The 14,246-nt window shown below is 33.8% G+C and overlaps 1 protein-coding gene across 2 annotated transcripts in view; it reads left to right on the plus strand.

Moving 5' to 3' along the window:
• The window catches only part of LOC150106840 (fibroblast growth factor receptor-like 1), an 85,747-nt gene extending 75,197 nt beyond the window's left edge, over nt 1-10,550 (plus strand). For both annotated transcript variants that reach the window (XM_090392750.1, XM_090392749.1), the window contains exons 6-8: nt 3,450-3,568; nt 4,541-4,784; nt 7,884-10,550. In XM_090392750.1, the coding sequence (XP_090248876.1) occupies nt 3,450-3,568; nt 4,541-4,784; nt 7,884-8,371 (851 nt within the window). In that variant the 3' untranslated portion in view covers nt 8,372-10,550. The remainder of the gene's footprint in view (nt 1-3,449; nt 3,569-4,540; nt 4,785-7,883) is intronic.
• Nucleotides 10,551-14,246: the final 3,696 nt, after the last annotated feature.

A 14,246-nucleotide genomic window follows, 5' to 3' on the forward strand; every position in this document is an offset into this window, starting at 1 on the left:
CACTCCAAATCTCAACAAATATGGCTGTATTAACTTGCCTAAGATCTGGGAGACAGTCATCTTCAGAAAAAACTAGTACTTTTTTTTTTTTTTTTAGGGCTCTAGTCTTATGTGATAGCTACAATTTTTTTTTTTTTTTTTTCAGATAGAGGGCACCAAAAATCAGGACTCTAGTCTTTGTGTTGCTGTTACAATTTTGTTTAACTAGTCCGTTGATTACACCATGTTGTTATAGTCTCGCGTATTGTGACAAACTGTGTTTTTGTGCTCTGAAGATGCTGATTATAACATCAGCAAAATATCAGCAATAAGTTAATAAATTAATTATTTACTTAGTTTGTGTTCTAATATATACCGTTAAAAAATAAACAACATGTTCGATGAACACATAAGTCTGTCCACACGTTTACTGATATAATTCAGAAAGTCAATCTTCAATCCGCATGGTTAGCCTCATGGCTGTGCAAGCATATGCCTGGGGAAGGAGTGTCCTAGGTTCGATTCCCGTCGATAACGTGAGGAGCTGAAGGATCTTCCTCAGCCATAGCCGTTAGCCAGTCTTGGGCGTGGACAGCAGGGTTTTCCCCCCAGTTTATCCTGGGGTTTTTCATCCCACAAAGCAGGCACACCAGCCTCGAGAACTCAACACTACGGACATAGGACTGACTGCCTTATCCTGTGAACGGTTTGACGTCCAGTGATTAATAAACCCTCGACACTGCAAGGTAAAAAGGAAGATGAGATAACGAGAATCTTCAATCCATCTAATCAATCTTATCCAATACTCTTCTGCAGCTTATACACCAGTCTGTTATGTGGTAATCTATCAAATGCCTTTGCAAAATTCAAGAATATCACTGTATGTGAACTATCCTTATCCAATATTCATCACCTTATTATAAAATGTAAGCAGACTGCTAAACAAGACCTGTTCTTCATAAACAAAATCCAAAATCATTTATTCTATTTCTAACCAGTCTTTCCAATACTTGGACCAGAACTACAGATATACTGGTCTATAATTGGAAACTTCTATTCTAGAACCATGCTTGTGGAAGATACTATTTTACTTTCTTGGAACCTTCCCCAATGCAAAACTTTCATTTTAAATAACCGAGTCAAGAGCATATTTAACTGTTGTACACATTCCTTAAAAATATGTCGTGATATGTCATCCATTCCCACAGCCTTATTAACATCTAACTGGAGCAACACTTGATATACCTCTGATCCTTCACCTTTTATTTTCTTGATACTTGTCTCCCTTCTATATATTATCTGGCATCATTTCCACCAGTATGATGTACATGGATGAAATGTTCACTGATTAATTCCACCTTATCATTTACAATGGTCATTCTGCTACCATTGTCAACCTTCCATAATTATTTTTCCTCTTGCTTGCCACTTAGCAGAAAAATTTCCTTGGATTATCTTTTACCTGACTGGCTAACCTCCTCTCATATTCTACTTTTTATTTTTTAATCATGCTTGTCACCTTTCTGGCCTGCAGAAAGGTGACATTCCTCATGCATTTGTTCACCACAAACTGCCTTGTATCTCTTCCATAACAACTTGTTTTCCTACAATGACTGCTTGATTTGACTGTTCATCATAAATTGTTACTCTATTTATTTGCTGAACTCTCGATATGCAGTTAAGTGTTGCCTGCATCAGATACTGCCTTATCATTTCCCATGCATTGTCAACATCTTTTCTGCACAATTCACCAACTCAATGTATTGATTCTAGTTGACTAGAGCTTCTCATAACCACCCACCTTATAGTTCCACATATAGACCTTAGCAAAAACCTTTTCCTGTTTGACTACTTTCCAAACTAATACCTCATGATCACTCTCTCACCAATAGGTGGCAGTGTTGATACCTTGTTCACAACTACATCCTGTGAGGATATCACCAAATCCAACACTGATAAACCTCATGTTGATTCCATCACATGCTGATTAAGATAGTTATCTTACATAAACTCAAGATATTCACTCTCCTTGTTACCATACACTATTTCTTCTTTCCACTCCAAATTCTTATAATTAAAATCTCCCAAAAGGATCACTTTCCTTTTTTGCCTTTGCCCAACTAATTTGTCTAAACATTTCACAATCAGTGCTCTCCACATTCCCTGGGTTATAACAACATCCTATTAGATATACTATTCTATTTATCAACACACCAAATAGCTTCAAAATTTTCACATGTACTATATTGTTTTTTTACTAAACTTCTATATCCTACCATTTCTAGTCATAACATCTCATCCTCAGACAACCAATATATATATATATAAATACAAACAATTCCCTACTCTTTGAGACTATTCCATTAACATGATCACTCTGTACTCCCTCTGCTACAGTACACCTTTTTCTTCCATCTGACCATCCTCATTTTCCTCATCCTGACTCTTGATTTTCATTCATATCCCTATCATCCCCACCTTTTTTTTTTTTTTTTTTTTTTGCACTGCATCGCTCTGCCCTACCATAATCTTTTCCTCACCTTCCACATCCTACTTCTCAACCTCTCTCTGACCCTTAGCCATGTTAATTTCATATGGATCCTGTGTACGCTTAGTAAATAACAGTCGTTCCAACACCAAGCACATTCAAATGCATTCTGTCAGCTTTAAACCATTCCAACTTCAAATTCACTCCTTACATTCACAAATTTAATACTTTGCCTAACACAATTTAGCCATCTTGTCATTCAGTATCACTGCTCTCTTTCTCAGTTCACTATTATTATATCTGGGCAACAAACTAACCACATTCCCAATGACACTATTATCCTTCACCTCCTATAACAACCTCTTCAAATCCCTTTCCACATTCTTTGTCTCACTTTCAAAGTCATTTTTGCCCACCCTTACCACTAATTCTGATGCTTGTTCCTTCCTTCCATGTAGAGATATTCTTTTCAGTGTACCACCTGGAAAACATGCCTTAATACCTTCTTGTATAATGAAACCTGTGGAGTATCTATCCACATTTGCCTCTTGGTTGTGTACAAGATCTATCATCTACACCACCTACACAGTATTTTTGTCTGTTAATTACATGTTTGTTCTCTGGCTGTTTTGTCTGTTTTTCACAGACGATCACAAACATCCATGCCCATGGATGTTTGTGATTGTCTGTGAAAATACTAGTGGGAGCTCTCCCTCAATGAGTCCTTGGACTCCCTGGAGGTGTCATGTAATAATAATGTTTTCTACAAGACCAATGCTGAAAGACACTACTAGAAAATAGGCTACATATCTCAAATTTACATTTTTAATTATGAAGTTTAATACTACTGGAAGTTTTTACTGTTTTGATTTAATTGTTTTAATATTCTTTCTGATATACTGATATATACACCATTACAAAATAAAATTTATTAATAAAAGTGTTATCATTTTAAATTCATATGAGGAAATTAAACTTTCAGATCGGATTCGCAATAAACCAGAATTAACTGGAACTCATCCATTAAATACAACTGTAGAATATGGAGGGATAGCAATTTTTCAGTGCAGAGTTCGAAGTGAGATGCCACCACATATTCAGGTTAGATGAACTGATCTCTTATTAACTGGTAATTTCTCCTTATGTTGATGCATCCTGATAAGAATAACTAGTTAAGTTTTAGAACAATATAAGCAGAGAGAGAGAGAAAATTGTAAACTCTTAATTTTAGAAGATTATTTATTTCAAACAAAATTCTCTAAATTTCAGTCCTCTATAGAACAAAAGTTGATAAATCAGACAAATATATACTGGATATCTTTTGAAGTGGCTTTTCAAGTATGCAAAAGATGAAATATAGAATCACAACATCGTTTCAGTTGTCTTACCTAACACACGAAATTTGGTTGTTCCAGCGTCTGTTATTTACACATTTTTGATTATCTGAACATTTTATCACCTTTGTAGCATTGGTAAAGTTCCAGAAATCAATTGCTACAGCGTCCATTATTTGCACTTTTGCAAATTAATCTAATCTCATCCTAGAATGTGATTACTTTGAAAAAACGGCCCCCCCCCTCAAAAAAAAAAATCAAGGAGGTCAGGTAACAAGTAATTTCATCTAATACAATCCACAAGAAAAATGCAGCTTCACATTTTAGGTCTTGTTAAAAAAAAATTTTGATGTGCAGAAAAAAGTACAATTGATGCTAAAAAATTGTGAAGAATATATATATATATATATATATATATATATATGAGAAAGAGAGGGAAGTCTTTTAACAATAGAAAATAAACAACAAACAATACATCGAGAAGAGCATCCTGAGGAATTTTATCATTTAAACCGAATCAGTTAGACATTTTGTGTTGCTGATTCTTTATTTCAGCTCAAATGTATTCAGGAATTAATTGAAGAAAAAAGTAAAGTGGGAAGAGAATTCTGCTGAGAATATATTATAAGATATTACTGAATTCCATGTTACTTTCTTAAATTATGTGTTTCTAAAGAAGCTTCATTTTAGTTTATAAAAGTTTACAAGTAGTCATTTTCATATATTTTTTTCCTTCTAGTGGTTAAAAAGATTAGAAGCATCTGAATTTGATGATGAAACAGAAAGACACGATGTTATTAAAGTTCAGGGAGAATCCTTCAGAGTACTTAAATCCTCAGAAGTAATGGAAAGACCAGATGGCTCTTTTCTAAACAAGCTGTTTATTTCAGAAGCTGCAGAAAATGATTCTGGGAAATACATATGTTTGGGAGCAAACACCATGGGATATAGTTTTAGAAGTGCCTACCTCACTGTTTTGCCAAGTAAGTGCATTCTTTCAAATTTATTTGTGGTTAAGCAATTTACAGAATAAAAAAAAAAAGTTAAGTTCATGAATATGTTAGGTGTTTACTGCATTTACTAAAATCATGTAACTGATTTAAACATATTTCAGAAGTAATGTATTTATTCTGCAAATGTATAAACTGAATTCTTGCATACATTTAACACATCGATGCTATGAAGAATGTATACTTATTACACCATCAAGCACATGAATTGTGTGCATATGTATTTGTGTATCATATTAAGCAGCTAAGCTTGAAATTAGTAACTATCAATATAAGAAGTATCAGTGTAAGAGAAGCTGAGCTGATAGAATCACTTCAGAAGTACTATGTTGACATAATTGGTGTTACCAAGACAAAGAAGACTAAAACAAGCGAATCAAGTAGCTAGAAGGCATCATACCTTATTATTAAAATACACTGGATTAGAGATAGATGTTGAAAGTTTTTCCACTTTGTTATACTATAAATTACAGATGCCAAGAAATTATATTCTTGGTTTAATCCTTTACCTAAGTATAAGCAAACAAAGTTTGTGAACATGTATCTCTAATCCAGAGTATTTTAGTAATAAGGTGCGACACCTTTTGGCTACTTGTATATGGAAATATGACTTCTGCATTACTTCGACATTGGTATCACTTCTGGGTCTAGTTCCCACTGAGACCTCAAATAAAGGTTGAAACCAGTCTGTGTAGTGACCCTTCCCATAATGCATAACATTGTACATGTCCATAAGGATATATGCTTTGCATTATGGGATACTAAGGCAAGTGATGCAAAGTCATTAGCCACCATATATTGAGTTGCCCAGTCATGAAGTTACTTCACTTGCACACTTTTACGTTTGGATGAAGGATTAAACCAAGAATATAATTTCTTGGCACTTTAATTTATAGTACAACCAAGTGGAAAAACTTCAACATCTGCTCTAATAATCTGGGATTTCACCTTATAAACCATATATGCAATTAGCCACTATAAAAATTTTATGCTGAATATTATATAATGCAACTGCTTTCCACAGTCCAGGTGTCTGACTATTTTTAAATGTTGATGTATACTTCTGATTGCATTCTTCTTGGATATTTTGTACCACTGTTGTATTCCTTGTAACTTTATTTAGTAAATTTTCAAATTAATTACTTCGTATATCCAGAATGTGCTTGTATTTATATCAGCCTTTTATAATTTTTGATATTTCTTATCATACACTCTTTTCTCCATTTCTTAGTGGCTCCAAAACATTCACCACCTTTTTGATATTTATATTATGCAGATGGCCCTGCAAAGTCAGGATATAGTCGTTTAGTTTTGCTACATTGAGTGAGTTTGTTCTAGTGAGAATTGACTAAATATTCTTTACAAAATATTTCCATACTTTTGTTTAGCTATTCTTACATGTAACTTAGCTTTTGCATTTTTGTCTATGTTTTCTAATAGAACATGTCAACTCGCATGAAGATCTTATTCTTTTACCTTTTATTTTACACACGTTACAATGGCTGGAATACCCACATAGGCATTTGGCACCATCTGATGAGACCAATATGATTCTGTTGATTGTAATGTATTCTGGTCTGTAAATATGCTAAGTAATTGCATATACTACTGGCTGGTTTACTTGGTTGTGATGAGAAACCCAGCCACTCCTGCATGAAACCAGCTAACTCGCATTCAATTGAAAAGCACAGATAATGGTTCTTTGTGTCCTAGATGGGATTTGGATCAAATCCCATCTAGGACACAAACCAAAGGCATTTTCAACCAAAGGGTATCATCTGTCTATGCTGAATAAAGAAAAATTTTACCTTTTGAGACAATGTCACTTGCTTCTCTGGATGGGTCAGTGATTTCTTTTTAGATTTTGATATTTATTTTTAAACTTTCTTTCTTTTTTTTTGGATGTAATATTTTTATGTTTGAATCTACTATTTATACCCAAGAGTTGTTCTTTCTTTCTTTTTAGATCTTTTTTTTTTTTTTTTTTTTGTGGGATTGCTGCCTTTATTCTGCTGAGCACTAGGTGTTAGTCACTTCCTACTGCAGTTTCCTATATATATATATGCTTTTGTACTCTGGACTGCTCTGAAAACATCAGCAATGATATAATCATTAATCTCTCTGTGTATGTTTTAAAGTTTAAACAAGGTGTTTTGTAGTGACAAATCCATGTTCTTAACAAGTATCTACTAGGTACTTATCATTTTTTATTCATTTGGGCTTTCAGGTTTTTATAAAATTTTTCCATATATGTAGAATTTATTTTACACTTTGCTATTTACAATACAATAGTGCATAAAACAAGTTTTTTTTTTTTTTTTTTTAGAGGAGAGGGGGGGGGCTGATATGATTTTAAAAAATTCCTTCACTTCTTCCCTAATTAGAACTTTCTGTTGACACTAGATACAAATAATTCTTATTGTCCAATTTCCCATTTTGAAATTTGACCATATCGCTCTACTTGAAATCATGCCATTCAACTTTTTCTTTGTATTTAATTTTGAATACTATTGCTACTCCTTTCTTCTTCCATGATTGCTATGGCTTGAATTATTTGGAATATCTCTCCCATTTTGTCTTAATAGCACCAAATATGTTGCAAAGGCTTTGTAATTTTTTCTAGTTCCTTTTTTCCATTGATACTTCTTACTTTGATAGTGCCCATCTTCAGTTCTTTTGAGATTGTCCCAGTACCTGAAGTTTTGCTGTTTATTCTTGTTCAATAACGAGGATGTTGTATAAATGAGTAACACATTAGTCTGCCATATCTGATCGTCTTCATCACGTGTATGTAATTTTAGCCAAAATAGAATAGTCTGGTCAGTTAAATTCCAAATTGCCAGCCCATCCTCTATGTTAAACATTCAAGGGATAAGCAAGAGGGTTCTCTAAGGAGTTAGGTCGAACAAGCTAGAGTTCGAGGCTCTAGTTTGTTCTACATTCCTTATATGCAAAAGTTACCATTTCAGTTACATGGTCTTGACACTTATACAAAATATCTTAGAAAGCTTTGAGTAATGTTTCTTTTTTTTTTTTATGCTAATGGCATGAATTTTTTTTTTTTTTTTTTAGGACCGTCCAATTTTCCCACTGGTTACACAGGAGACTCTCATTCTGGTCGTTCAGGAACTCTTCTCATAGCAATTCCCATAACACTGGGATTAGTTATAGGAGTCATAGTAGCAATGGGTATCTTTTGTCACAGACGCAAACCATCCTCTTCAATACCAAGCAGGTCATCAAATGAAGCAGTTGCATTCAATGCAGAAGCCCAGTCATCTCAGACAGTTGGCTCTCCTGGTATGAATGTCCAGTGGGTTAACAGTGATGGTACAAAGTCTGATACTACTTGGCCAAGTGGGTCAAGTACAGTCACCATTGATACAGAGAGATCCTTATTTCCATCAGACTATGGGCAATCGTTTTATTTTCAACCTCAGTCATCATACCCATCACTCAGGTCACAAGCTGTTTTGAAAGGTGGTGTGGTTGTATCACGGGTATATTCCCCACATAGACAGCTGTATTATGGGAGAGATTTTCCAGTGGACAATGTATGACCAAACAGCTTTTTTCCATGGGATGGAAATATACTTTTGGAAACTGCGCACAAACAGTTTCATTTGGTGAATTATGAAAAAACAGCAAGCAAGAAGCTACTGAAGAGGATGCAGTGGTATCTGTAAACATTGTTTTGGTATAAATTTGACAATTCTTTAAAATATCTAGTCATGAACTTTCGTTTTATTTTTTTTGTAAATGGTGCCAACTGACTTTTAGATATATATTTAAATAAGGCCACACCATAGATTATGCAAACATCTGTTTTGTTTTTTCTCTCAAAACCTTATGCAGTCACTGCAGAAAAATGTATAAAAAAATTAATGATATATATATTTTGGACTATTGTATGTTTATTATATGTTTGGATTTAATGTGGTTTTATTCATAAAAACAGCTGTGAGATGAATAACTTATCTATTTCACCCACTTTTAAGCACCCTCCCTTCCATCTACAAAGAAACCTGCAAGCAAAATCTGATACAGCTTTTATTATATTCCTACTGAATCCAGCAGATGAAAAATAGTGAAAAAAAAATTCAAGTTTACTGGTTTGACAACTTGGTTCATGATAAAAGACTTTCTTCTAAAAATATTCCCCCCCCCCCCCAGGCTTTCAGTACCCTTCAAACTTTTACTAGGTATTATTCAAATGTTAATGACTAAACCTAATTTTAATATTCTCGATATGGTGTAGTGAATCAAAAATTTCTTAAACTCCCTGAGGTGAATGAAATAGTGAGACCAAACTGTACTTCTTATCCATGTTATTCAATAGGTGTTACAAAATCGCTGATTTAGCTGGACATCTATAGACGTCATGGCCAGTTGGGGTGTTAATCATCATTAAGTGACTCTTCCACCTGTACTGATTAATTGTAATTTAGGCCTTACTGCTCACTGGGGGATGTCAGTGGTATACTTGTTAATTACAGATACTTGTTCCTGAATGTATCTGTACAGGATTAAAAATTCTGCAATCTCCATCTAAGAAATGCTAACTGAGCCTTATGTAAAAAATGGCCTGACATTAAGTTCCTCCCATACATAGTCAAGCATGGGTCTCTCTTTCTCCACGCAAGTGATGTGGTGGTGAAACAACCATTGAGAAATCCACCTTTGCTAATGCCAGAAGGAGTTAATAAATTATACTCATTGTATTTAGAATTTCATTCTTCTGGTTTGTCATACATCCATGAGAAAAAGTTTCCAGTAGAAGTTCAAACATAATCATTACTAAAGAAGTAAAACACTTTCCACCTGGGACAAACCGAAAGCTAGATGACATCCTTTACTTTATGTACTATTTCTTAATTTGGCAAAGTAACAAAATCAACTTTTGATAATTGTAGAATTTTATGATAGAATCAAGTTTAATGCATTATAGTTGTCCCCCCCCCTTTATATTTATTTTCTTTCACTCATTGTTTTCTCTCTTTCTAGTTAGCAAAAGCAAGTATTAAGACTCACATAGAGAAATATCTCAATTTTCCCAGTTTATTATAATTTACTGATATCCAATACAATATTCATTTTTGTTCTAAGGGAAGGGGTATGTGCAAGGTAGAACATATTTTTCCTGTCCAAGAAATATGACTTAAACATTTGTTCAGAAATGTGAATAACAGCTTTGACATAAGTGTATATTGTAATGTCTTTTCTTGAAGAAAGCGAAAACATTTACCACTACAAATGTTTGGACTCATGTAGATATTGTAATTTTTAAAGAATGTAGTGCCAACTGTGAATATTAACTATATTTTATTAAAAATATTTTAGAGGTTAGAATACTATTTGAAATAAGTATACAACTTTATACAGTCAATTTGGGACAATCAGCTTTTGTATTTGCGATGAAAACCATTTTAATATTAAATACACCCAAGGTAGAATTTACCAATCATTCAAAAATGTTGACCATTATATATTTTCTGTATTGTGATGTACATTGGTGGTGGTTCTGCCGTAAATAAAAATAAACATTACTTGTATTAAATTTCTATTATTTCAAAGTTAAACTGTTTTTTTCCCCTTCCAAATTATATTGAAGCAGGGGTTTCCAAACTGTAGCTTAAGGAACCTATTATAATTATGTACTATTGTATTTTCTGTATACCTAACTTCTACTTCTGTATTTTCAATGTAAATTTAAGAGAATAAAGATTCAAATGACAGTAGGCCTAATCGATTTGTGGTTTTTGTTACCCTGTGCAAACTCAGAGAAACTGGTGATCCATAAATAAAAATAAACATTACTTGTATTAAATTTCTATTATTTCAAAGTTAAACTGTTTTTTTACCTTGCAAATTATATTGAAGCAGGGGTTTCCAAACTGTAGCTTAAGGAACCTATTATAATTATGTACTATTGTATTTTCTGTATACCTAACTTCTACTTCTATATTTTCAATGCAAATTTAAGAGAATAAAGATTCAAATGACAGTAGGCCTAATCAATTTGTGGTTTTTGTTACCCTGTGCGAACTCAGAGAAACTGGTGATCTGGCCTACTTAACAAAATAAATTAGAAATCTCTGATTTATTTTTATGCTGCATTTAGCATAAAAATGCTTTGTAAAAGTATACATCAAAAACTCGGAACTTGAGAGATTGAAGGAAGTTTTGTATATCATATTTCTTGCATATTTCAAAAATGAGATGGAAAGGTTATTTTGATTTTGGTCCTTTATAACTAAAGCACAGTTTTAAAAGTACATAAAAATAATTTTGATTTTAACATAAAATCAATAATAATAAAATAAAAAAAAGTCTTAGCAGCCCGCCGATGGTACAAATAAACTTTTTATGAGCAGAAACATAAAAATATGTGTGCATATGATTACTTGATGAATTTTCATGCTGCCTTTTCCTCACCTAACATATGTCCAGCTACCTTGGGCTTTGTTGATAGCAATATGAGATATGGTATGAACTCTCTGGTAGGGGCAGTCAAGTTACATGAAAATCAGATAACAGATTGTGATGTTATTTGTGTGCAGGTGGAGAGGAAGGAGACAAATAGATCCAATGACTGCTAAGCCTATTTTCCTTACGGAAAGTAAGCAATAACCCACTTAGTGAGATGAATAAAATATAACAATGCTATTGTCATTAGTTATATACAGAGACACAGGAAGGTAATCTATCGTGTACTATTTGGTATGATATTTCAAACTAAATTTATAAAAACTTACTATTAGAATTTTACTTACGTGAATCTAACCCACAAAAGGTTCTAAACTTATAATGCATTAATATTGTAGATGGGTAAAGAGCGAGATAATCCAGATCACTTCCTCCCGACTCTAGGGATCAAATGTGTATTTCTCATGCCACTTTATGTCTCTATTAAGCATGGTGGTGATCTCACTGGGGAATGAAATTCAATTATTTAGGAATGGGCAGCTGTTTAGCCTTATCAAGTCATAATAGCTTCCATGACACTTGATCATAAAAAAAGGCTATTATACATATTCTAGTTGACTAGAGGAATATTGTCCCCAGGTCTTTTTTTCAGCTGGCTTCAAAGATGGTCAATCTTTGGCAGAGTGAAGTAGAGGTACTTTCCCCAAACAATTAAAAAAAAAAAAAACACTATAGAAATTGCCCTACTTCAGATAATAATACCAGTTATGGCGAGGAACACAAGATGGTGATGCTTACTCCCTTGGGAAAATGAAAAAAGTATTAAAGAATTTTTCCTCTTAAGAACTATTTTGAGCCCAAGATTTCTTGCCTGGAGACATGACTAAATATGCTTAGTAGAAATCATATTTCTATGTCTGGCTTTATGAAACTGAAATTTCAAGCATGCTACAAGTTTTGCCTTGGGGATATTATAACAAAAAGACAATTCAAAATGGAAACCAGGTATTTATCATTATAGTGTGTGTATATATGCACATGTGTGCACACTGGTTTATCATCTCTCTAATATTTGTGAAAGGGACACTTATGGAGTTAATGAGATATATTGGGGAGACATCTTGTTGGGTGGAAGCAATGACCTGTACATACTTTTTAGAAGAATTATGAATGCTGCAACTTATAGAGATGATGTCCTGGACCCATACGTTTATCCATATACGATGGGGGAGACATCCTACAAGACGATCATGCTTGTCCTCAGCTTGTGGACAAACATCTTCAAGAAGCAACTATTGTATGTAAGGACTGGCCAACCACGTCTCCTGACCCTAATCCTATTGAGCATGTCTGGGATGCTCTAGGTGGATGTGTTACTTCTCTACCCTCCCCCAACCTCCTTTAGGACCTCGGCAGAGTTTTGCAGGAGAAACGGTTATTACCAACCAAACTCGAGAACATCATTATAAACAATATGAAGCATTGTTATGAGCTGCCTTTTGCTGTGAAAGATGACCACATTCCTTACTGAGGCACTTTCACAATCTTATTTTGACTACTGTTTTCATGTACCCATTTATTAGTGATTTAAACTTTTTATTTATGGCTTCTGTGGATGTTTCGTTCACATCTCATATCATACTGCTTTTCACCAAATTGCATAAAATTCATCATACAGTTATTGTGATTTTTTTTTTTTCATCATCAAATTCCTGCCATGTATTCTCAAGGGGTGTACAGGATATGATAGTACTACATGAAAAATTTACATCATTACTAACTTCCTATCTACAATTTTCCTCCAAATCAATCTGTTACTTATCAAGACTCCAACATTACCAGATCTTATATTTCTATCGTCTAAGGCAGCTTCAATCCACCTATATCTCGGTCTTCCTCTGGTTCGTTTTCCTCCCAAACTGGCAGAGAACACTTGTTTTGCTAATCTTTCCTCGCCCATTCTGTTTAAGTGACCATACCACCTGAGATTAGCTCTGCTAACGCATTCCTGGATGTTGACAATGTCAAGTTCTTTCCTAATATTCTCGTTTTTAATATGATACTGCGATTGATGCCATCTGTTCACGCCTCTAATCTTTCGTAGGACTCTCATATCTCCAGTCTCTAGACGTTGGTGAAAGTGTTTTTACTTCTGAACCAGCTCTCAGATCCATGAGTTAAAGCTGGTTTGAACACTGTCTTGTATACAGCTAATTTAGTGTTCCGATTAATTTCTCTCTTATTCCATATGAATTTATTCCATTGATTTCCTATCATACAAGCTTTGCTGATTCTGTTGTCTATTTCCATACTTAATTTACCATCTTCACTAAAAATCGTGCCTAAGTAGCTGAAATGTTTTACTTGTTCCACAGGTTCTCCATTCACAACACAGTTGACATTTTCAATGATTCTGCCTATTTTCAATGATTCTGCCTATTTTCATTGTCTTTGTCTTTTCATCATCAAATTCCTGCCATGTATTCTCAAGGGGTGTACAGGATATGATAGTACTACATGAAAAATTGACATCATTATACTAACTTCCTATCTACAATTTTTATTGCTGACCTTCATACCATATCTATTACAACAGCTATTCAATTTAGTCAGAGAATCTTGCAGACTTTTAGCGGATTTATTTAGAAGTATAACATCGTCAGCATAAAGCAAAGAGCTGACATTAACATCTCCAATTTTGATATCATGTTTAATACCACTTTCCTTCATAATGTGATCCATATAGATAATGAATAACAGAGGGGATAATGTACATCCTTGTCTCACACCAGATTTAACATTAAACCATCTTCCTGTACTTCCTTCAATTCTAACTGCTGACTTACAACTCAAATAAAGACTAAATATTGCTTGATATAATGCCGCATTGACACCATATAACTGCAGCGTATTGAAGAGCTTCTCTCTTGGCACCTTGTCATATGCCTTTTCCAAATCGACAAAACTTAAATACAGATCTTTGTTATATTCCCATGCTTCCTCCACTAT

This window comes from Typopeltis vanoorti, chromosome 5 (genome assembly GCF_054136105.1).
Source record: "Typopeltis vanoorti isolate ZY-2024b chromosome 5, IOZ_Tvanoo_1.0, whole genome shotgun sequence".
In the NCBI taxonomy this organism is placed as follows: domain Eukaryota; kingdom Metazoa; phylum Arthropoda; class Arachnida; order Uropygi; family Thelyphonidae; genus Typopeltis; species Typopeltis vanoorti.